Here is a 24,411-nt window from a genome sequence, read left to right as displayed (position 1 = left end):
ATATTATTTTTAAAAGGGTCTATGATAGTATCTTAACATGCCAGAATTTAAATATATATTTCAATGTATGGAAAATGTTAAGATCAGAATGTTACTTACCTGATAAATATTTCTTGTCATATGGTACTAAAATGCAAAAGAAAATTAAAATTAAAAATGTAAGGGTGCCTGATAAGATTTACTTTATATACAGTTCTTTAAAATGGATACTCCATGAGGTTAATATCCCCATCTTTACTGCTTCATCAAGTCTCTATCTTAACTGTTTGGAACTTAGTTTTTTGTTTTCATTGTTTTGAGAGGGTTTCTCTTTGTAGTCCTAGCTATCCTAGAACTCACTGTGTAGACCTTCTGGCCTCAAATTCAGAGATCTACCTGCCTCTGCCTCCTGAATGCTGGGATCAAAGGTGTGTGCTGCCACTGCCTGGCATCAAATTTAGTTTTTTTTTTTTTCCAAATCAGATTATCTAGGCCTGATAAAAAGCATTGGCTTTGGTTGCTGGGAAAAGATTAAAGGAGCTTAATAAAAAATAATAGTAGATGAGAGAAATAAAATGATTCTGGTTTATGTAGAAAACATAAAATTAATAGCTGTTTTAGTGTTCCTGCATTTGAGTGTTTTGCATGTGTGCATGTGCAATATGTTCCATGCCTGGTGCCCATGAAGGTCAGAAGAGGTATGAGAACCCCCTGGAATTGGCCATGTATGTGCTGGGAACCAAATCCAGGTCCTCTGCAAGAGCAACAAGTACTCTTAATCTCTGAGCCATCTCTCCAGGCCATTTCTGGTATTTTTAAGTTAGTGTTTGCTAACTTAAAATGTAATGGTGTCCTCAAACACAGTAGATGTGTGTGTATGGGGGTGGGTGTTTGCCTACCACCATCTATAAGCCGGAAAGTGATTTTTGTTTTTATGTAATTTTTAATTCTAAGTAAATGAGTATTTTGCCTGTATGCATGTCTCTGCACCTTGTTTGTGCCTTGGTGACCTTGAAGGGCAGAAGAGAGCAATAGATCCCCTAAGACTGGTGTTCCAGGCAGTTGTGAGCTGCCACATGGGTGCTGGAAATTACAGGGTCCTCTGGAAAGAGGAGCCAGTGCCCTCAACCATTGAGCCATCTCTCTAAACTCAGCTCACAACACCAATATACATAGAGTAAAATAAAGTGAAAATGTTGGAAGTTGGGATGCTACTACTATAAAACTACAACAAATAACAGTATCTTGTGCCATCACAAGTCAAAGTAAGTGTAGATTTAAGAAATCGGAAATACTCAGAGCCAGCTTGCTTTATAGTTAAGGGGAGACTGTTAAGGATCAGATTTGGGGCCAAGCAGTGGTGATGCATGCCTTTAATTTCAGCACACAGGAGGCAGAGGCAGGCCCATCTCTGTGAGTTTGAGCCCAGCCTGGTCCACAGAGCCAGTTCCAGGATAGCAAGAGCTACACAGAGAAACTCTTTCTCGAGAATCAAAACAAAACAAAACAAAACAAAAGATTTGAGTTGGAGAACAGTTGAGTTGTGTTTTAAGCATACCATAACATTTGTAGTTTGTAGTTTTCATCTGCTTACTAAGAAAATAGTTACTCAAGGATTTTAGAACAAATTATATTCAATGTCTAACAAGTCGTATGAAAATGTTGTAGAACATGTTAATTTTGCTTGTTAAAATAAACTTTGATAGATCAGAAAAAATACATTTTAATGCAAAATAAATCATAAAGCATGATGGAATTTTAATGTCATTTTGTTTGCCTAAATAAAGTATATAAATTTTGTAGGGAATCTAACTCCTTAAAATAAAGTAATTTTAGCATTTTAAGATTATTAATTATCGGGCTGGAGAAATGGCTCTGAGGTTAAGAGCACTGGCTGCTCTTCCAGAGGCCCTGAGTTCAATTCCCAGCAACCCCATGGTGGCTTACAACCATCTGTAATGAGATCTGGTGCCCCCTTCTAGCCTGCAGGGATACATGCAGGCAGCATACTGTATACATAATAAATAAATATATTATTGTAAAAAGATTATTAATTATTATTTTCTTTTACTACTTCTCAGTCAGATCACAGGCAAAGAAGATACGGAAATTTGTTTGAAAAACAGAAGAAATGTATGGGTTCTTAGGAACTCCAAAGAATAGGCCCACAGAATTAAATTATGTGTGGTTCACATGATCTGGTGCCACATCTGAGATGTAAAAGCATTATTGATTTCCCAGAGACTGCAGCACACCATCGTGCTATATTCTGGTCTTAATCCCTTGGTTTGCGAGACATGGTGTGTCTAAGCAAAGTTTTCCACAACTAACCCTGTGTTCCTCACCCCACCCCCAACCTCCAACCCCACCCCCAGGACAGAAAAAGACTGTCTTACTTACTTGAGGCTTTGCAAAGTGTTCCCTCCACAGAAGAAATTTCACAATTCCCTTTCTTCCATTCACCTGTCTTGGTGTACAGAAAACCACAGGTGTCAACTAGGTCCTCACCATCTTGATCTGCCCACTTGTCAAATGTCATATTTGAATTATCAAACCACTTGAAAGTTGCATCTGTCAATTAAGGAATATTTTCAACATTATGACAGTTTTCAAAGGTGTTAAGATATAAAGGAAAAGATTTTGATTACAGGTAGAAACTTACGTATTTATGTTCTAATTTTTGGTTGTAGGAGTAAAAGTTGTAGAAGGAACACTATATCCTATCAAAAAGTATTAAATTTAAGAGGATTCTGGAAAAGGTGTCATTTTTGTGAAGAAAAACATTTTGGTGAAAAAATGTCAAAATATTCAAACATTAATAACCTTAGTCATTTTATGACATTTCAAAATGTGAGTCATCTCTCTACATATATGTATATACACACTTTATACATGTGTATATTATGCTATAATATATAAATTATATATTTATGTAGATACTATAATATACATTTGCTTTATAGTCTTGCATATTTACATTCCTAGTATGTAACCTGGAAAAATTAATTTATCTTTATCTTATTAGTAACAAACATTAATACTTCTTATAAGCCATGGCATCTTAAGAAAATACTAATCCTGTATCCACACTTTAGTTTAAGTAAGAGGGTCAAGTGTGTTTCCTTTTTGGAGTGACTCAGGAAACACTGTGGATACTAGTCTTTGGTGAAAACTGAAAAATGTGATACCCAGATACACAGTTCATCTGGAGCAGTGGTTCTCAACCCCTATGAAAGGGGTTGCCAAAGACCACCAGCAAACACATATATTTATTTACATTTTGATTTATAACAGCAGCAAAATTATAGCTATGAAGTAGCAACAAAAATAATTGTGTGGGGGTCACCACAACATGAAGAACTGTATTAAAGGTTCACAGCATTAGGAAGGTTGAGAACCACTGATCTAGAGAATTAAGGACCCAAACATCTTAAATCTGTCTAACATTTAAGAAACTCATGTCTGGCAAAACACATACCACTTACCATCAGTGTCATAAAACATGCCTAGCAGGAGATCATCTGGGCCTTTCCATTGCTTTTTTAAAGTGTCCAGGATAAAAGCATTTTCTTCTTCGTTGTGTATACTTATCATGTCTGCTCCTGAAATAATTTTAAGAGAAAAACAACTCCAAGAATCAATTTAAATAATGAAGTATATAAAAATTGTCAAATATGTTTTACCTTTACATATTTTAAAATAGGCTGGAGTTGGGGTAGCTACAGAAGGAAAAAAGTCTGTGGTCCAAAAGTCAAAGCATACCATGGACCAACTTAGATGGTTCAGGGGGTTGAAGACACCTGCTGCCAAGCCTGGCTGAGTTCAATCAATCCCCAGGAACTGCATGATGAAGGAGAGAACCTACAAGTTATCCTCTGACCTATATACATGTCAGGTAGTACATGTGTGTGTGGGTATCACATTTTTCAGTTTGCACCAAAGACTAGTATCCACAGTGTTTCCTGAGTCACTCCAAGTGCTTCATTCATACCATACATATAAAATAATACATTCCTTAAAACATATTTGTGGTGGCTTGAATAAAAAGGGCCCCCATAGGCTCATGTACTTGAGTGGCACAGCTTGAGAAGGATTAGAGGTGTGGCCTTGTCGGAGGAAGTCTGTCACTGAGGGTAGGCTTTGAGGTTTCAAAGGCTCAAGAGTCTTAGGGAGGGTTTTTATTGCTGTGAAAAGACACCACAACCATGGCAACTCTTATAACAAGGAAGCATTTAATTGAGGGGGATCACTTACAGTTTCAGAGGTTCAGCCTATTATCGTCATGACAGGGAGCACGGCAGCGTGAAGGCAGGCATGGTGCTGGAGCTGAGAGCGCTACATCTTGCAGGCAACGGGGAGTTGACTGACTGTCGTATTGCGGGGAAGCTTGAGCAAGAGAGACCACAAAGCCCGACCCGACAATGACACCTTCTTCCAACAAGGTCATAGTTCCTAACAGTGCCACTCCCTTTGGAGGCCATTTTCTTTCAAACCACCACACCAACCTAGGCCCAGTGGCTCTTCTCTTCCTGCTACCTACAGATCTGGGTTAGATAACTACCTCTCCAGCATCATGTCTGCCTCCATGCCACCATGCTTACCAGCATGGTAACAGATGAAACCTCTGAACTTTAAGCCAACCCTAATTACATGCTTTCCTTAATAAGACTTGCCATGGTCATGATGTCTCTTCACAGCAAAAAACCACTGACTAAAACAATTATCGAATAGGAAGAGCAGAAACTAAGCAGACTACTATAAGATAGAAGCAAATACTTTATTAGAAACAGAGTTAAGCCAGTCAATGGTGACATACACCTTCAGTCCCAGCACTCAGGAGGCAGGGGCATATGGATCTCTGAGTTCAGGGCCAGCCTGACAAGTTCCAGGACAGCTAGTGCTACACAGAGAAACATTGACTAGGATTTAAAAAAAAAAAAAAAAAAAAAAAAAAAAAAAAAAAAAAAAAAAGGAAAGGAGAAAGTGTTTTAAAAAAAAAGTTAACTTATTATCAAAAGAAATATAACACAAGAAATGAAAAAAATGTGTAAAAAGTTGTCACTGGTAATAAAAAAAAATGAAAATTTGGGATCTGGGAACTCAGCAGGTAAAAGCTAGCCCTACAAGCCTGATACCCTGAGTTCAATCCCTGCACCCCACAGAAAAGGTCAGACATGGTTACACACATCTGTAACCCCTGCATGCCTACATAGAAATGGGGGGTGCACACAGGAGAACTGGCTGGCAGTCTGTGGATTGTACCTGTAGTATGAAGTGCAGCAGCAGAAATAAGACAGACCCTGCGTCAGCAAGGTGGGAGACAAGAACCAACCCCGGGACATTGTCCTCTAAACACAGGGTACACATGGTGCATGTGCTCCCACAAACATACATCCACACTAAGGTGACATTTTTATAAAAGATGAGAATTAAAATCCCAAATCTGCAGAGTAGCCAGTGTAGCATCTGTAGTAGAAAACCAGGAACTGATATATGGGCAATCAGTGAAAATTAGAATAACTTTTTCGGGAAAATTTGGTGAGACATATCAGAAGGCCTATGCGATCCTTAATAGCATATTCTGTGTTGATCACTGGCTGCCCATTCCAAATAGGCACGGTGATTAATCAATCACACATTTTACTATATAAATATTGTTTTTTCCCAGGTATAATCACTACAGCTTACTTGTGATGGGGCCAGTTACTAATGTTAACAATGATTATCTCAGGATGGTCCAATTTAGGTTTTTTTTAAAAATTATTTACAAATGTTTTTCTAAGTAGTATTTAATGATAATTAATTGTGTGATTATGAAAGGGCTTTTATACAAAAGCTCAAGTTCAACCTTTAATATACTTTAAAGTTAGACTGTAGCAAGGCTTTCTAAGTCCACCATTTTTAATCTCTTAGGCAGTCCACACTATGTATGTACCGTCACTGTGGTGGTGAGGCTGAGAATGCCACCCCTCATAGGCTCATCTGTTTGAATTCCTGGTCCCCGGTTGGTGGAACTGTTTGAGAAGGATTTGGAGGTGTGGCTTTGTTGGAAGAGATGTGTCACTTGGGGTGGGCTTCGAGGTTTCAAAAGCCCACAGCATTCCGTTATCTCTTTGCCTCTTGCTTGTGGTTTAAGATGTAAGCTTTCAGGTACTACTCCAGCACTGTGCCTGCCTGCCTGCTGCCATGTTCTCCCCCATGACTGTCATAGACTCTAACCCTCTGAAACCATGAGCCCCACATTAAACACTTTCTTTTATAAGTTGCCTTAGTCATGGTGTGTTTTCACAGCAATTGAAAAATATCTAAGACAGAAGTTGGTACCAGAGAGTGGGCTATCACGACAGGCTCAACCATGTGGGGTTTTTTGGAAGAATATGGAAGACTTTGGAACTTTGGACTAAGAAAGCATTAGAACACTCTAAGAGGGACTTCAGGGCCATCATAATAGGACCTTGAAAGACAGTAATGTTAAGAGCAATTTGGACTATGGAAGTCTAGTTCAAAAGATTTTAGAGGTGAACAGTATTAGCAACTGGGCTAAAGATCATTATTGTGATATTTTGGCAAAGGATGTGGCTCCTTTTTTTCCTTGTTCTCAGGATATGCCAGAGGTTAAATCTAAAAGTTTTGGACCAATTGCATTAGCGGAGATGATTTCAAGGCAGTCTAATACTGACTCTGTTATGTTGTTATTAGTAATTAGTCTTGTGTAGCTTTACAATGAAGAAGATAAAGCAGGCCATAAAGAAATACAAAATGTACAGTCTGAGTTGCAAAACACCACCCGGAAATGTAAAGTTGAAGGCAAGGATTGTGCTGAAAGAGATAAGGAGAGGCCTGATGTAAAATGGAGTAAAGAGAGTGGTTTCCTCAGGATGAGATGCTACCCAGCTAAACCTAAACTTGGAAAGCAAAGACCTGAGGGATTTTCCTTATCTTAAAGAACAACAACAAATCAAAGCTTATGCAAATATAATTCAAGGGGAGGACCAGGCCCCATCCCAATCAGACAATCCAACTTGGTTTGGTCTTAAGTCATGAGAGATGCACAAAGAAAGGATCTGTACTTCCTCCATGGTTAAGGAAAGCTGCTGAGGTAAATGTGTGGCAGGAGAGTCCCTGCATCGAGGCTGTGAGAAGTCCTTGCTTTAAACTGTGGAAAATGAAGCCTGGATTGTGTTGGAGACCCCAGTCTATCGGAGGTGCCACAGCTGTGGGAAGTCTACCAAGGAGTGCTGCATACAGAGAGTAGAGTCAGCCCAGAATTCCAGGACCAGATGCAGATGAAGCAAGATGAGATGCCTTACTGAGTAAAGGTACCAAGCCACGTGGCTAAACACAGGTAAGAATTACAGGTTGGCCAGGCGTTTGGTGGTGTATGCCTTTAAACCCAGCACTTGGGAGGCAGAGGCAGGCAGATCTCTGTGAGTCCGAGGCCAGCGTGGTCTACAGAGCAAGTGCCAGGACAGGCTCCAAAGCAATACTGAGAAACCCTGTCTCTAAAATCAAAAAAAAAAAAAAAAAAAAAAAAAAAAAAAAAAAAAAGAAGAAAAGAAAACAGAAAACAAAAGAAGAAAAAAAAAAAAAGAATTTATGGGTTAATTTAAGTTGTAAGATTTTGTTTTGTTAATAATAAGCTTGAGCAATAGACCAAATAGTTTATAATATAAGCCTCTGAGTGTTTATTTGGGACTGAACAGCTGCAGGTCCCGGGATAGAAATTTTTCAGTCTACAGAGGCTTACACTTAGGAGTTTCAGAATAGACTTTGGACTTTGAAACAATGTTGAGACTGTGAAAGACTCTGGGGACTTTTTGCAGTGGGACTAAGTATATTTTGCATTATGATATGACCACAAGCTGTGGCAGCCAGGGAATGGAAACCTTTTAGTTACTTTTCAATTTCTGTGACAAAACACCCCCACCGAGACAATTTATAAAAGTGTTTGTATGTGTGTGTTTAAAGAAAGAAAGGGTTTAATTTGGGGCTCAGTGTGTGTGTGTGTGTGTGTGTGTGTGTTTAAAGAAAGAGTTTAATTTGGGGCTCATGGTTCCAGAAGGTTAGAGTTATGACGATGATGGGGGGTGGGGTGGGCAATGCATGACAGGTACTAGAGTAGTAGTTGAGAGCTTACATCTTGATCTAAAAGCAAGAGGCAGAGAAAGCTGACTGGGAATGGAATGGGCTTTTGAAACCTCAAAGCCCAACCCCCAAGCGACACATGTCTTCCAGCAAAGTCACATCTCCTAATACTTTCTAACTGGGAACCAGATACTAAATGTATGAGCCTATAGGAGCAGTTCTCATTCAAAACACCACCACATCTTACCTATTGTCTATGAGAAATGTGTATTACATTTCCAGCGATTGTTACAAATTTATAGTGCATTTTATATCGTTTTTATGTGTATTATATAACAGTCAAAATGGTTTTTTTTCTTGATTAATAAAGGGATAGAAAATACGAAATCAACAGTTTTCATAACTGAAAATTGCCAACTGTTTTTGCAATACTTTATTGTGCCGAGCATAGTGTTTCTTTGGCTTTTAGTTGCGCTAGTGAACACATTAGACACTTCTGGATTTTAGTTGGGATTTTACATCGCTTGCACTTTAAGTCTTTGTTTCTTTGCTATTTCTATTAACCCATAGCAATGTTTTAACTAATGTTGTAAAAGCAACCTACAAAAAAAATTAGTTTTTAATCAGTGCCAGCCGATGATACAACCTTCTGTCTTTTAAATATCATATGTACTTATAATGATTTACACTAAGTGCAACCAAACTGCTACTCTGGAAAAATCCTCAGGAGGAATATTTAACACATAGAGGTATCTTAGTTAGAGTTTCTATTACAACAGTGAAACACTATGACCAAACAGCAAGTTGGGGAGGAACTTGGCTTACACTTCCATATCAGTAATCATCATTGAAGGAAGTCAGGACAGGAACTCAAGCTGGGCAGGAACCTGGAGTTAGAAACTGATGCTGAGACAATGGAGGGGTGCCGTTTCTTTGTTTTGTTTTTGTTTGTTTGTTTTTTATAGAACCCAGGACCACTAGCTCAGGGACGGCACTGCCCACAATTGATGGGGCCTTCCCCATTTGACCACTAAATAAGAAAATGCCCTACCATCGGATCTTATGGAGGTACCTTCTTAAGTGAGGCTCCCTCCTCTCTGATGACTCTAGCTTGTGTCAAGTTGACATAAAACTATCCAGTACAAGAGGTATTGTTAATCCAAAAGATGGGAGGAAAAAGACCACTGACCCAAATCATCATGGCCAAATTAATTAAAACAAGCTTTTAAATTTGTGAACAAGGGCTGCCTCCCCTGGCGGTGTTGAGAGGTCAGCATGGAATGTGAGGAAGACAAGGCTTTTAAAGCTAAGGGGTCGGGGGTTTCCAGATGGAAGATTGGATAAAGAAAAATAGGTAGGGTTACAGGAGCAGAACAAAGACATGATTGCAAGGTGGGTGTAACAACAGGTGGTCATAACAACGTTTCAAACAAAGGGTTACAAGATGTTATAAACAACTTTTATAGACATGGTTGCCATTTTCTGGAACAGACAGTACAGAACATTTGTAGTTATGGCTACAGGTGGGAATAGCCCAATCATTGAAAAAGAGAGGTTTAATAATAAACAGGAATGAACCTAGTTTGTCTTTAATATAAGATGTCTTCTAGTCCAAGATGGGGGCAGGCTGGTTCCTCAATATTCAGAAATGAGTTTCCCCCCTCCTTTTCTTTGATCTTTTTGCGGCCAATGGAACTTTAATATTTTAAGCACTGTAATTTAATTAAGTACTATAGAGACAAATTTTTGTATGTGGCAAAAGTGTGTATGTGGACACACTTCCCTTTCCCTTTTCTTAAAAGACAACTTGAATCTCCAAGGAATATATGTCCTCAGGAATATGTGTGTGTGTGTGTGTGTGTATGTATGTTTTGTATATACCTCAGAATACTCTCTCTCTCTCTCTCTCTCTCTATATATATATATATATATATATATATATATATATATATATATATATTGCTAAAACATTACTAGTAATAACACCTAATGAGATTTAATCTGATCTGATAGTTTGGTTCTTTTTTTTTTTTTTTTTTTTTTTTTTTTTTTTTTTGATTCATGACATAGCTTTTTTCTCACTGAAAGTATTTGTTACCATAGATAGTATATATTACAGACTTTGGCTTAGTTTGAGGTGTTGACCATTATTTACTTGTTTGTTTTGTTCTGTATTTTCAATGCAGAGCTTCTCTGTGTAACAGCCCTAGTTATCCTGGAACTCACTTTTGTAGACCAAGCTGGTTCAAACTTAGAGATCTACCTGCCTCTGCCTCCTGAGTGCTATGACTAAAGGTGTGCACCACCACACCCAGACTACCATTTTTTACTTAATTACTTTAGTGTGTGTGTGTGTGTGGGGAAGAGAGAGAGACAGACAGACAGACACAGAGAGAAAGACATCTTTGTGCAAGTGAGAGAACTTTGAGAGAGAATGTGCACATGTGCCACAGCATACATGTGGAGATGGAACTCTGGAATTGTCTCCTTCCACCGTAAGAACCATGCATGAGTTTGAGGACTGAGTTCATGTTGTCAGGCCTGTATAGCAAGTAAGTGTTTTTTCCTGTTGACCCATCTTTATTATTCACTTGTTTCACTAAATGAATAATACTAGCAAAAATAAAGTAAATTAGCACAAAACCCTGGGAGTACTGTAAATATAGCTCTCTATGGCCCCCCAAAAGTAAATGTTACTTACTTCCAACAAGCCCCAATAATGGGTGTAAGATATGAGTTTTGTGTGTGTGGTTTTTTTCCCTCAAATTAGCTTGGGGAGCTATGATTCTAAACAAAACACCACTGTTACCCAAAGTAAGAATACAAATATTTTTAGCTTTCTGATTCACCTACTAAATGGGAATGTGTAGAGTGGAAACAAATGAGATTATTAAAGAAAATACATAGGATTATCACATAGGATTATTAGAAATGTACAAGGAGCTTTAAAAAATCAAATCAGTAAGACTTTGCTTTTGTTTTTTGTTTTCTTGTTTTTTGTTTGTTTGTTTTGTTTTTTGTTTTTTCCAGACAGGGTTACTTTGTATTGCTTTAGAGCCTGTCCTGGAACTAGCTCTATAGACCAGGCTGGACAGGAACTCATAGAGATCCTCTTGCCTCTGCCTCCTAAGTGCTGGGATTAAAGGCATGCGCTACCAATGCCCAGTAAAACTTTATGTTTTAACCTAAAATCTTGCACTACATCTCTAGCCCTGAAATGAATTCACTTTTAGAGCAGCAAAAGACATCATATATACAAGACCAATTTAAAAATTCCCAAATAGGTTTCTTGCTCCAATAAGAAGCCCAACAAAGAGTTGAAAACAAGTAACAGGAATTAGGCTACAAAACTGTTCAGTGTTTTAAATTTAGTTTTACCTAATTTGTTAAAAAAAATACATTTGAGTCATAAAGGAAGCCAGTCAGGGGCTAATTTTGCTTGTATACAATAAACAATTGTTTATCTGGTAAATATAAATGCATTTTCAATAAGCAGCTTGACAATTAGCTAATATAGGATCATGTCTTTTCATGGCTTGAAGCCTCCTATATAGTTAATGCCATTGAAATACATGTTTATGTCTAAATATAACTACTATACATTCCTGATAAAGATGAAGCCATCAGACATGGTTGTGCACATGTGTAACCCAGTCCTTGGGAGGCACAGATAGGAGAGTCATTAGTTAGAGGGGACCAGGAGGCCATCCTGGACTTTCCAGATAGGCTGTTTGGTATGACCTTGTTTGAAAACAGATGTAGAAACTGAGAATGGTTTTTCAAGGAAAACTCATTTTTAAAATCTCCTAAGACTCGGAAAATTGCTATTCTACCCAGTTGCCTTGAAATAAACACATATAGGCATACTAGAAATTGTCCATCTTCCCCTGCTCCCTGTAAAAGCCAACATGTCAACACCATTTAACAGCTATGAACTTTTAAAGGGGAAATACATGTTTTTACGTACCATGTGGCCAGGCAGTCTTGGCATGTACCTGTAATCCCAGGTGTCAAGAGGCAGAAACAGGAGGATCAGACTCTGCAGGCCAGCTTATGTATACAATAAGAGCCTGTCAAAAGCATGGAACTCTGTGGGACTTCAACAGAATCAGTGAAAGTATATTTCCATTTATTCCGTCTGCAATGCATATGATTTTAATTAAATATACTTAGTATAATTTTATAGTCTTCCAAAATGTAAGTTTTCAGAAATTGTTTTTATTTATTATTTATATGAGAGGATTTATTATATCGGCTTACATGATCAAAGAGGTTGAAACTCCATAATGGCCATTAGCACACTAAGAGCCAAGAGAAGCTAATGGTTTCTAAGTCCAAGATACCTTAGAACAAGAAAATTCCTTTAGCTCAGGTCCTACATCTGGGCCAAACGTCCATATACACCCAAGAATAGTGCAAGTCCCAGGGTCAAACGCTGAAGAACATGGAATCAGGTTCAAGGGTTGCAACAATGGCACACATTCCTGTTTTTGAAGGAAGAACAGGGTGGGTGTTTGTCCCTGTCTTTTGAGTCTCATTGCTGCAGCTGACTAGGTGGCACCTACTTACTCCCAGTGCAGGGTCTCCCTATGCCTTCCTCCCCAGAAAACACTCACAAACATCCTCAGAAGTCATTTATTGAAGCGCTAAGCTGTGGTGATACATTATTTATGATTTATTAAAGCTTGCCTGAGGATTTACAAAACAAAGTCAGCCACATAGAAGCCAGGCACACACCTTTAATTCTAGCAGCCAGAAGATAGGAGGTGGTGTTACACACCTTTAATCCTAGGGCTCAGGATTAAGAGGTAGCCGATCTTGGTGAGTTCAAGGCCACCAAGATCTACACAAGATTGATCCAGTCCTAAAGAGAAACAGCTCACATAAAGGTGATCTCAGCACCTGGGATTACACGCCTTTAATCCCAGCACTAGGGAGGTATATAAGACAGGAAGGGTCTCAGTATGAGGCACTCATTCTCCTGCAGCAGTCTGAGGCTTGGTGGATCAGCCGTTTCAGTCTGAGCGAGAGGTGAGAGCTAGTGACAGGCTGCTTTGCTTCCCTGATCTTCAGCTTGAACCCCAGTATCTGTCTCTGGGTCTTTCATTTATCTTGTTATACTCAGCATCCCAGAATCCAGTCAAGTTGATAACCAAAATTAGCCATCACGGTGTGCTTTTGCTTCTGTTTCTGCCATCTGTCCCCATTGGCCCTGGAGGTCGTACATGCTAGATGCTAGGCAAGTGCTTCAACCACTGAGGGATAAATACCCCAGCCCTTACTTTTTGAAAGTGTTTCACTATGTAGGCCAATCTGATTTGAACCCCTGATCATCCTGCTCCTGCTCCTGAGTGCTGGAATTATAGGTGGGCATCACCACACCCACATACATCCTTCTCTTCCCACATGCCTTCACCCCTCCTCACTTTGTAGCTAGGGCCAGGCTGAAACGCACAGAAAAATGCCTGCCTCTGCCTCTGCCTCTGCCTCCCAAATGGGGATAAGGATAGGCAGGGCATTTCTAAGTAATGGAGTTGGGAGTCTGACAAGAAAAAAATGTGATGAGATGACCAAATGCATTTTTAGTTTTACCACAGAAGCAAATACACCATTAAAGAACTAAAGTCCAAGGCCACCAGCTCATATTTCACCCTAAGATCATGTGGTTTTAGATTTCACTAAAGAATGTCAAAACAATGAGGAGCATAACTGAAGCTTGCCTTTGGGGACAAAGAGTCAAATATGTAGGATGTCACTACACCAGGCACAGCTTTAACCAATGAAGACTGGTGGAACAGTTTCCTGGTGGGGCAGGAGCACACGTACTCTGCATGTGTGAGGACTTGGGTTCAAAACCCACACCCGGGGTGCGTGGGACTCTCAAAGCAGCAGAAATGTTGTGGGGTTACTATGGTAAATGCCTGTAATCCCATCTGAGGCAGGAGCTGAGGCAGGGGGTTAAGGCCATCCTGGGCTATGTGCATAATGAAAGTCATCTTTAAAAAAAAAAAAAAAAAGACGTTTTTCTGAGAGTGTGGTGCATGTCTACTGTGCCTGCTACAGGGCACAGTGACACCTGGTGTGTGACTAGTGAGAGCCTGCCTCAACATATTTGTTAAACCTGAACCTAGGGGCTGAGAAGATCATTCAGTGGGTTAAGTGCTTGCCCCGTAAGCATCAAGACCTGAGTTCAGATCCCCAGAACTCCCTAACACTGATGCCCCAGTACTCCTAGGATCAGTTAGGCGCTAGAGACAGTCTTCCAGAAGCTCACTCGCCAGCCAGTCTGGCTTATGAAGCAGTGGATAACAAGAGACCCTGTGGAACAAGACAGGAGTCGAAGATACCGGAGACTGACTGCAGCGTTTGCCCACGCTCACACACATGAACAACTGAGCCAGCTATGGGGTTTGTGGGCTTTTGTTTGCTAGTCTACAATATAATTCTAATTTGTTGCACATTATGAAATTGGAATACAAAGAAGATAATTTGCCAAGATATGTAACAAGCATTAACTTTGCTTTTAGAAATCCCATGGTTTTTTGTTTTTTTTACAGTGAGTTAATATTGTCAGAGGATTGTAGGTGAACTTTAAGAACTGCACTGTTGTATTAAGACAAGCTGATGCTATTTCTGCCACCTTAAAACTCATTCTTGCCATATATCATTGTTCTTCTCCAGCTGCTGCCCTCGTGTCCTTGTATTTTCACCAAGAGATAAATCACCTATACTTGTTTTCCCAACCTTTCTTCCTGCTTTTTTTCCCCCTCTGACTCTATTTCAGTTAGGAATTTATTCTCAGGTGCATAGAGCTTTTTGTGTAAATCATAAATGACATCCAAAGATGAGTTCTTGACCCCCCACCCCCACCCTGCTAAGCTGGTAGCAGCATCAACACAGCTAAGTACTCCCTCTTCCTTGAAGCAATTTCTTCTCTTGGCTTCCAGAAAATTTACTAGTCTTTATTGTGGTTAAAAGTCTTCTTAAGGTCTAGACCCCAGGTTCCCAGAATGTCACCTGAATTGCATTTAATTTAGCAAGCAAGTCACAAAGACTAACCTAGAATCATGGGCAGGGCAAAGAGATTTTAAGGTGTACGTGAGTGATCAGGAAGGAACACATAATTGACAGTTGTCTTTGAAGACTGTCACATCAGATCCTGGGTAAGGGAGGGCAGTCCTGAGAAAGATAAAGACAGAGGCACTGATAGCAAGGACACAACAGCTCTCGTGATCAAACATGTGCTCCGGGCCTTCTATTATTATCAATCTGTGTGATTTTCAATAAACAACTGGATTTAATTTTGATAAAGGAGAATAAATATATGGATCAATAGGTTTGTTATGATATGTAAAGCCATGGAAATATGAAGTGCTTAAGCACAATGCCAGGCATGGTATACTGTGGGGATGAATTTTCCTGAACATACATTTTGTAGTCTGCTTTCACTAACTGAACTTTTTCCCACTTTGTAACCAAGTTCCTCATATGCTTTGAGATCATTTAAAACCATGTATTCAGTCTGTTTACATACAGAGTACTCAGTTTGTTTAAATTTAACTTTCCTTTTTATTGTATTTATTATTATTATTTTTATCCTCTTTTTTTTTTTTTTTTTCTTTCCAAGACAGGGTTTTCCTGTGTAGCTTTGTAGATCAGGCTGACCTCGAACTCACAGAGATCTGCTTGCCTCTCCTTCTAGAGTGCTAGGATTAAAGGCATGCATCACCACTGCCTGGCTTTTTTTGTTTTGTTTTGTAATTTAACTTTCATTTAAGAAAACAATGTAGGGGCTAGGAAGAACACTCACAGGTTAGAGCACTTGTTGTTCATGCAGAGGACTGGGGTTCAGTTCCCAGCACTGTATGTATCTCCAGTTCCTGACACTCACTTCTCATCTTCTCAGGCACCAGGAACACATGTGGTGCACATGCATACATGCAGGCAAAATATTAATACACAAAGCCAATAAACGTTTTAAAAAGAGCAATCAATCTTATTATGCCTTGGACTCTCCATGTCACCAACTTTTACAAGCTAAGTTGAAGGGATAGCTCTGATTTTAAACATGACACATGGGTGTAGGTTGATAACATCTGTGTTAAAGGGTGGGGAGCATTAGGAACTGAGAACCATCGCTCTATGCTATCCAACTCCAAGAGTCCATGCCTATCATGCGGCACTGTCACAGCACACACGCTAAACAGATACTGATGCGGTTATGGTCCTGTCACTCCAATGGGAGCAGTGTCATCCAACAACTATCTTCCAACCAGGGAGAAAGTGTATGGCTGTAAGGAGTAAGGTTTTTCCTCCCACCGCCAGTCTTGTCCTGCTGCCGCGCCAGCCCCGAATAACACACAGAGACTCTGTATTTGATATTGTGCTGTTGGCCAGTTACTTGTTTCTTATCTGCTAGCTCTGTCTTAAGTATTAACCCATTTCTATGTATTTCCACGTGGTCTTACCGAGAGCAGAGGAATGGCGGTTCTGCCTTCTCCAGACTCCATCTTGACTCCCCCTTACTACTTCCTCTTTCCTCATTCTCTCCTAGTCCCTCCTATCTTCTTTTCCTATTGGCCAACAGTGCTTTACTTATTAACCAGTATGAGAAACATATACAGAATGACATCTCCCATCATATGGCCAACTCCACTGTGTGCATGTCAATTATAGGAATCCATTTAAAAGATAATAGGATCACAACTACCTTCATAGTTCCTTACCATGGCCAATACACTGATTTCTGACATCTTCTATAGTCTCCACGTTGATGGTTACTTGAAGAAAAGTGTAACAGCTGCCTTGGAACTGAACCCAGGTGGACGAAGGACAGTCTATTTGGGAAGAGAAAAATATTGTTAACACGAGTTCCTGATGCTAAGGATACTGAATATTAAAAGTCCGCACCCAGACACAAGTCATTTCCCTTGTTAAAACGAGCAATCAACCAGTGTAAAAGGAATTCATTTTTCTCCATTTTACATTTAGAAAAAAAAATGTGCCAATGAGTATCTTCTGACCTCACAGTGCAGCTGCAAGTGTGTTGATTGTTTAGCAATTCAGACAGGCAAACTGAGCATCATCACCAAGCCAACTGACTACGAAGGGAGCCAACTTGTCAGAATTTAAGGCTCCTCTCTGAAGACTATCTTTGTCATATGTAGTAATTTTAAAAGTCTTAAGAGTTCTGCAAAATCCTTTTTGTTCATAATCTACTTACGAGAACAGAAAACTATCTAGATTATGAATATTCAGGCAAACTTTAATATGGCACAAGCAAATAAAACTGATGTTCATGTTTTCTTTCATTTTCTTCCTCTCTCTGCCTCTGCCTCTGCCTCTGCCTGCGTGCGTGCGTGCGTGCGTGCGTGTGTGTGTGTGTGTGTGTGTGTGTGTGTGTGTGATGGAGGGGTTAGGATTTTAACTTAGGGCTCCGTATATACATAGCCATGTGCTCTCCCACTAAGCTATGTTTTTCCAGCACTGTATGTTCATAATTGAACATCTTAGCAATAGAAACCCTGTAGGTCTATGAAGCTTAACCTTAGCTTTTCTGCACTTGCTATTTAGGAAGGACACCTCTATGTCTACTTTGGTTTCTTTTGTTCATTATGAAGATATTTAAAAAAACTTTTAAGCCTAGGATCCAGAAAATCATCACTTAGCAGTATATGAAAAAATAACCCCATAAGAACTTGATTTCACTGAAACTGGAGGAATAAAGGGGGATTTATTACTTTTAGTGGACAGAAGAACAAAAAATAGCAGGCTTGCCTATGCCTGTAAGTTGACATAAAATCAGCAAGACCTCACCTATATAGTTTTACTTTTAAGTTCTATGTGTGTTATAATTTAATATAGAGGAATAGAAGCAAGCACTCCTCTGAAGATCAGAGCTGAGTAACCAGCTACACTAGCTCAATTAATTCGACATCTTGATTTTACCATGGTCAAACTATGATATGAGTTACCCCTGGTACTTAACCTTGGCCTCTGACAGCAAAGAACACACTGCCACCAAAGTACATTACTTCCCAGTTTTCTGGTGGATGAGGGATGAGCAGAAGTCAGTCAAGAAAAGAAAATGTTCTTCACACCGTATTTTTACTTTCCTGTTGGCTAGACTACATTTGCTATCATGTGGCCAAAGGAAGTACCATAGGATGACAGAACAACAAGATGGACGAGTAGTCATATCATACACACACTGAATTAATCCATTAATTCAGGCCACTCATGTGTCAACTAGGACAAATTAATGACTATTTCACTTAAAATCATCCCAACTGTGAGTTGCATGTTGCCACTTTTAATAATGAAATCATCCAAAATATACTAGGATGAGGAAGTATCCTATGATACAATTTATTTTATATACGGTAGTTTTGTTTTCCTTCCTGTTGCTTTTGTTTGTTTTTGTTTTTTTTGAGACAGGGTCTCATTATGTAGCCCTAACTGTCTAGGAATTCACTCCTAGACTAGGCTGGCCTTGGAGATCAGCCTGCCTCTGCCTCTTGAGTACTGGATTTTCTTTACCATGCCTAGATGTCTTTTTTTTTTTTTTTTTAAATAACTATGTATTTTTTTTAATCTGTGTGTGTGTGTGTGTGTGTGTATGTATGCATGTATGTATGCATGCTCAAACACACGTGCACAAATGCATGCATGTCACATTGTGGATATCACAGGACAACTTGCAGTAGTCAGTTTTCTCCTTCCATTTAGGTTCAGGGTATCAAACTTAGGTTTTAGGTCCAGTGGCAGGCACATTTCTTTACCCACTGAGCTAACCCCTTTCCTACTGTTTCATGAAAACTTGAATTACACACTGTGACAACCTGGTAGCATGTGCCTAAGATTTACAAAGGAATAACATCCAGGAAGATTGAGGGACTGGAGATGACAGATATGTACAGGAGGAAAGTTGAGGGGACCTAAAAACAAGACACTTAGTGGAAGGCTGGCTGTACTTGAGCAGCCAGGAGCCTTTTTCCTACAAAGCAGGACTTAGACACCTCTGCTTCACCCTATGTCTCTACACCTCCTATGAACATCTGACCTTTTTAAAAAGAATGACTTTAATGTCTTTACATCTACTTCCAGGCCATGAACCATTGTCCTTATCATCTCATCCTGGTAGGACCAGACTCTTTTTCTGTATTGCCTGCCTTCTGTGAGATATCAGCACTGGAGCTGATTTCAGCCCTCACTTGCAGTTTTACCACACAGATCTTTCTCACTTAAGTTACCATCCATTGCAGATGCAAATGAGCAGAAAGAACAAGCATTAGCCATCAGGACAGAAAGATTTCATCTTGGACTGCTTGTTTCCTGTGTTTTCTGTGGGATAAAAGGGATAGTAGTCTACCGGATTAGTGGTTTGAATGTAAGTGCCCATCCCACCATAGGCCAATAGGGAGAGGCACTATGGAACTCTTAGAATCTGTGGCCTTATTGGAGTAGTTATGGTCTTTTTGGAGGTAGTGTGTCACTGGGGTTGGGCTTTGAGGTCTTGGAAGATTAAGCTAGGTCCAGGGTCTTTTTTCCTGTTGCCTTTGAATGTGGATGTAGAACTTGCAGCTACCTCAGCTACCTCTTGAACACCTCTGCCTAAGTGACACCATGCTTCCCATGATGATGATGACTAAACCTCTGAACTGTAAGCCATCCCCAATGAATTTTTTTTTCCTTTGTAAGAGTTGCTATGGTCATGGTGTCTCTTTACAGCAACAGAAACCATAACTAAGACAGTTGGATTATTGCTGCTAACATTAGATAAGGTATGCCAACCACATAGAACAATGTCTAATATGAGGCAAGATTCTCAGGATATGTTGTTTTTATCAACCATGATCACTTTTGATGCCTTTCTGCCTTGCATAGGGACCTATAGCAAGGATTTAAAATACTTGGCTGAGTGAATAAATCCTCTTCTTCACCTTCACGTACCAATTCATTTCCATGTTCTTCAAATGCTTTGCCTTGAGTTCATCTGCTCTTTTCTGAAATTCCATAGTTTCTTATATCTCCAAATTGAACTAAGTCAACATTACTGCCAGTACTAACACCTTACTAGTACACTTTTTAAAAAGTAAACTTGTCATTGAATGTAGCATACACAAAAAAAGCATAAGCCATAACTATGCAGCTTGGTAAATTTTAAAAATCGGAACATACCCACACAATCATCAGCAAAATAAAGAAACAGAACATTACTCTCCTTTGGTTATCACCCCTTCCTAAAATGGAATTATTTCCCTAACTCAGAACACCATACATCGGTTTTGCTTGTTTTAGACTATACAGTGATGAAACCAGGCACAACGTACTCTTGTGTCTGGCTTCTTTTGATAAACACTACTTTTATGAGTCACTTTTTTTGTAATTTATAACTGTGGGTTATTATTTCTCATTGTTATGTAATGTGTGCATTTCTCCATTGTTTCATTGGTGAATGTGTGGCTGGTTTCTTGTTTACAGTCTAATGGCAATAGCAAGCAATGTCTCTCTGGGCCATCTTTGCATGGTTCTCTGCACTGAATGATTCACCACTCTAAGAAGAGCTGAATTGGAGAATGTTCTGGTTCTAATGCCTTCCCCCAAAATTTGTGCTGAAATCAGCTGAAATTTTATTTTTGTTTTAGCAGTATTAAGAGGTAAGAGCACACAAGATACAAGAGTCCTAGCCTGCAAGGCTACTTAAAAAGACTATCAAACAAGGACCCACAGGAGCCATTCTCATTCAAAAGAGACTATATTACCATTTGAAGTCTTGGGCACATTCAGTATTGCTTTATATTGTAGTTTCCTATTTCCCAAGTTTAATTATTAACTGCAAGACATCAGAGATCCTGTCTTAAATCTAATTATATCGCCAGTAACAAGTACTGTGCTGTCTGGAACACAACCCAGAAAAGCACACGTAGGAGTGAGGTGGTGCATGGTGAGGTTGTGGAGAAAAGTGTGACTCCGACAGGAATCTCTGGTATGTTATTTATGCTCCAGTTTCTTTTATTTGTAAATCAGTAGCTATCTAGGTGCTTGGGAATTCCTCAGTGAACCAAAAAGAAGGAAGGACAGGGTCTTTTTTTACAAGGTGTAGTTTAGTGGGAACTGATTAAAACAATAGAAGTAAAATCACAGATGAGATGGTGTCGTAGTTTCCTTCCCTGACAAAATTAAGGCAGAAAGGGTCTATGTAACATGAATAATAAAAACCCAGAGACAGATATTGAAGTTCAAGCTGAAGATCAGAAAAGTGAAGCAGTCAGCCAGTAGCTTTTACTTCTGCTGGGGAGATCCTGTCTTCCCTGTGACTGGAAACTGAATCTCACATGAGATCTTTTGGTTCTTCCTTATATACCGTTTTAGTGCTGGGAATAAAGGCATGAGCTTTGTTTCTCTTTGAGAGTGATTCACTCTCATGTAGCTCTGGATGGTCTCGAACCCATCTGCCTCTGTTTCCCGAGTGCTGGGATTAAAGTTGTGTGCCACCACTGCCCAGCTTCTATGGCTGTGGCTAGCTTTGCATTTTGATTTCCAGGCAAGCCTTATTAGATCATCAACAATGTATCATCACAGATCTGTTCATAGTTCAAAGGTGGGTCAATCACGGCTGAAGGAGCCTGGAGCATCTAGCTATTTATTACATTGCATCCACAATCAGAAAGCAGAGAGCCATCAATGCATGCTACTTCTCAACCCTTTCTTCACTTACACAGTCCCAGTGGGAACCAACAGGACCACCCACAACAGTGTGAATCCTCCTCCCTCAATTAATGCAATGGAGATAATCCCCAGAGGCCAGTGTCACAGGTAATTCTAGATTCTGTCAAATTGAGGCTAACCATTTAGGGTGGTGTAACAAATGGCCAGCTTAAAGCAAGAAGAAGCATTTCATTCAGTGTCTCTGGTTAAGACCTGGAAACAGCAGCTTGCTTGAGTTGTTTAGCTGGGCTTTTCCCATGCAGATGCAATCAATGTGTTGGCTAGAGAAGCAGTCATCTGAACACTTAACTACAACTGGACTATCAGCCCTGAGAAAGCACATTCCTATGACCTGTGGGTTAGTGTGAACTGGAGACCTCAGTTTCTCACCACAGTAGTGCCAAAGAGTCCTTATATGTCTTGATTTGAATGTGAAATGGCCCCTAGGCACTCATGTGTTTCACTATTTAATCCTTAACAAAGCAAGTGGTATCGTTTTGTGCAGATCTTTCCTTTCTTGTCCTCTGTCTGTTTTCTGGCCCAGAGAAATAAGCAAGCATCCATCCATTCCTGCCACCATAGTCATGAGCTATCCTTACCACCATGTCTTTCCTTCCATGCTCGACTATATTCTTTAACTGTGCACCAAACAAAGTCTCCCCTAGCTTGCTCTGATCAGGTATTTTGGTCAGAGAAGTAAATACAGTAACTGATACACAAAATGAGAATTGGTGTCATGGCTGCTGCTGGGAGAAACCTGGTCATATTTCTTAGGTTTTCTTTTAGGAGGAAAAGTGGAAAAATTTGGAGCTTGAGGCTAGAGAAATCCTAGAATATGCTTAAGGGTGATCCCAACAGGAGTAAGGAAGGATGATGAAGGAAGTACAGACGGGAAGGCTGTGATCATATGGTTTCAGAGACCAAAAGTGTTAGATAGTATGGCAAAGGAACTGGCTTCATCTTGACTCCATCCTGAAAACTTGAATTAGGAGAAATTAAAAAGCAGAGGACCGATTTCTTTGGTAGTGAAAATTTCAAGATTGCATAGAATTCAGGCTAAGGCAGGTATGGATATAGTATTAGTAACTGTTGATGAGATGAGTGTTATCAAAGAGCCCTACTCCCATGCACACACTCTTTACGGAGCCAGTAGGATAGATGCCCTAAAAACAAGACTCTACCCCTTGAGAACACCAGGCTATAACAATGCAGACCCCCTTTAAGAACTTTCACTTGAAATAGTGTTCCTGAACAAAAACAAAACAAAACAAAACAACCAACCAACCAAACAAACAAAACCATTCTGGGCAGCTTAGGCTGCCCAAAGAAGTGTTCTGTTATATTCAGCCATAGAGATATAGAAAGGCTAGATTGTGGTATAAGAATAGCAAGTTCTACTGGCAGCCTCACCCTCTTGCTAGGTATTAGGTCCCAGCAATGAGTGAAGTAACTAATAAAGCAGGTGGCTTTCCAAGAGTTAGGGATTCATGGTGCAAGGCAGAAGTGAAAAGCTGTACAGAATGCAGTCTTGGGTGTCAGATGCACTCATTTCTGAAACATCCTATTGGTTATTGTATTGGAATTTTGCAGGGAAACAGCATCAATACTGAAAGATTTTCCATGTATGTATGTATGTATGTATGTATGTATGTATGTATGCATTTATCATCTATCTCTCTATATAGCTTTATCACCTATCTATATAACTCAATCCATCTATCTATCTGTTCATCTATCATCTATATCTATCCATTGCCTTACCTACCCACCTACCTGTCTGTCTCTCTGACTCACTCCTTTATGGAGGCCAAAAAAACGATCTCCTGGTCTATGATAGGCAGGTTGGAGAACATGTAACGTGTTACTTAATCCTACTCTGAAAGTCTGAGGATGGGGTACAGGAGAGGGGGCAATGGTATACATTCTCATTTGAGTTTGAAGGATCTAGGTATCCCTCACCAAGTGCAAGGCAGAAATGGATGGCTGCCTCAGTGTGGGGAGGAAAGAAATTGGAGCTTCCTCAGCCTTCCTGTTCTACCTCAAGGGACTGGAGGATGCCAGCCCAGGCTGATGGGGAGATGACCTTTACTAAGCCTTACTGTTGGGAATATTATTTTAAGGTGTGTGGCTTTGTTTACGTTGGTTTCTTTAACTCCGTGAAGCTGTGTAACTTTGTCTAAAACACCTGGTGATCCTAATAAAGAGCTGAATGGCCAATAGTGAGGCAGGAGCAAGGGTAGGCAGGGCTGGCAGGCAGAGGGTATAAATAGAAGGAGAGCAAGGGAACGAGGAGAAGAGGATGACAGGGGCCAGCCAGCCAGCCAGCCAGCCACAGAGTAAGAAGGAAAGTAAGATTTACAGATAAAAAAGATAAAATCCAGAGGGAAAAAAGCTGGCTAGCAACAAGCCAAGCTGAGGCTGGGCAGTCATAACTAAGCATAAGCCTCCGTGTGTGATTCATTTGGGATCTGGGTGGTACCCCCCACTCCCCCAAAAAAGAGGGGGAAAAATCTTACTACACCTTACAGACACAGATGCTCATTCCCCAGGCTTAGTGTTCAGTGAAATTCTCTAATGCTAATCTAATCCTGAAATAGTGTTTTTATCAGCTGTTTAGGCATCCTTTCATAGTGCACT

The 24,411-nt window shown here is 39.8% G+C and overlaps 1 protein-coding gene across 1 annotated transcript in view; it reads right to left on the bottom strand.

Moving 5' to 3' along the window:
• Positions 1–24,411, bottom strand: part of LOC127222489 (lymphocyte antigen 75) — a 129,672-nt gene that overhangs the window by 5,174 nt on the left and 100,087 nt on the right. The window contains exons 35-38 of the mRNA XM_051184604.1: positions 16,791–16,901; positions 3,465–3,581; positions 2,380–2,550; positions 100–126 (exon numbers count right to left, since the gene is read on the bottom strand). Coding sequence (XP_051040561.1) covers positions 100–126; positions 2,380–2,550; positions 3,465–3,581; positions 16,791–16,901 — 426 coding nt within the window. The remainder of the gene's footprint in view (positions 1–99; positions 127–2,379; positions 2,551–3,464; positions 3,582–16,790; positions 16,902–24,411) is intronic.

Source organism: Phodopus roborovskii, unplaced genomic scaffold (genome assembly GCF_943737965.1).
Source record: "Phodopus roborovskii unplaced genomic scaffold, PHOROB, whole genome shotgun sequence".
NCBI lineage: Eukaryota > Metazoa > Chordata > Mammalia > Rodentia > Cricetidae > Phodopus > Phodopus roborovskii.
Note: the sequence above shows the minus strand (reverse complement) of the source record. Positions and strands in the feature narration are given on the sequence as shown.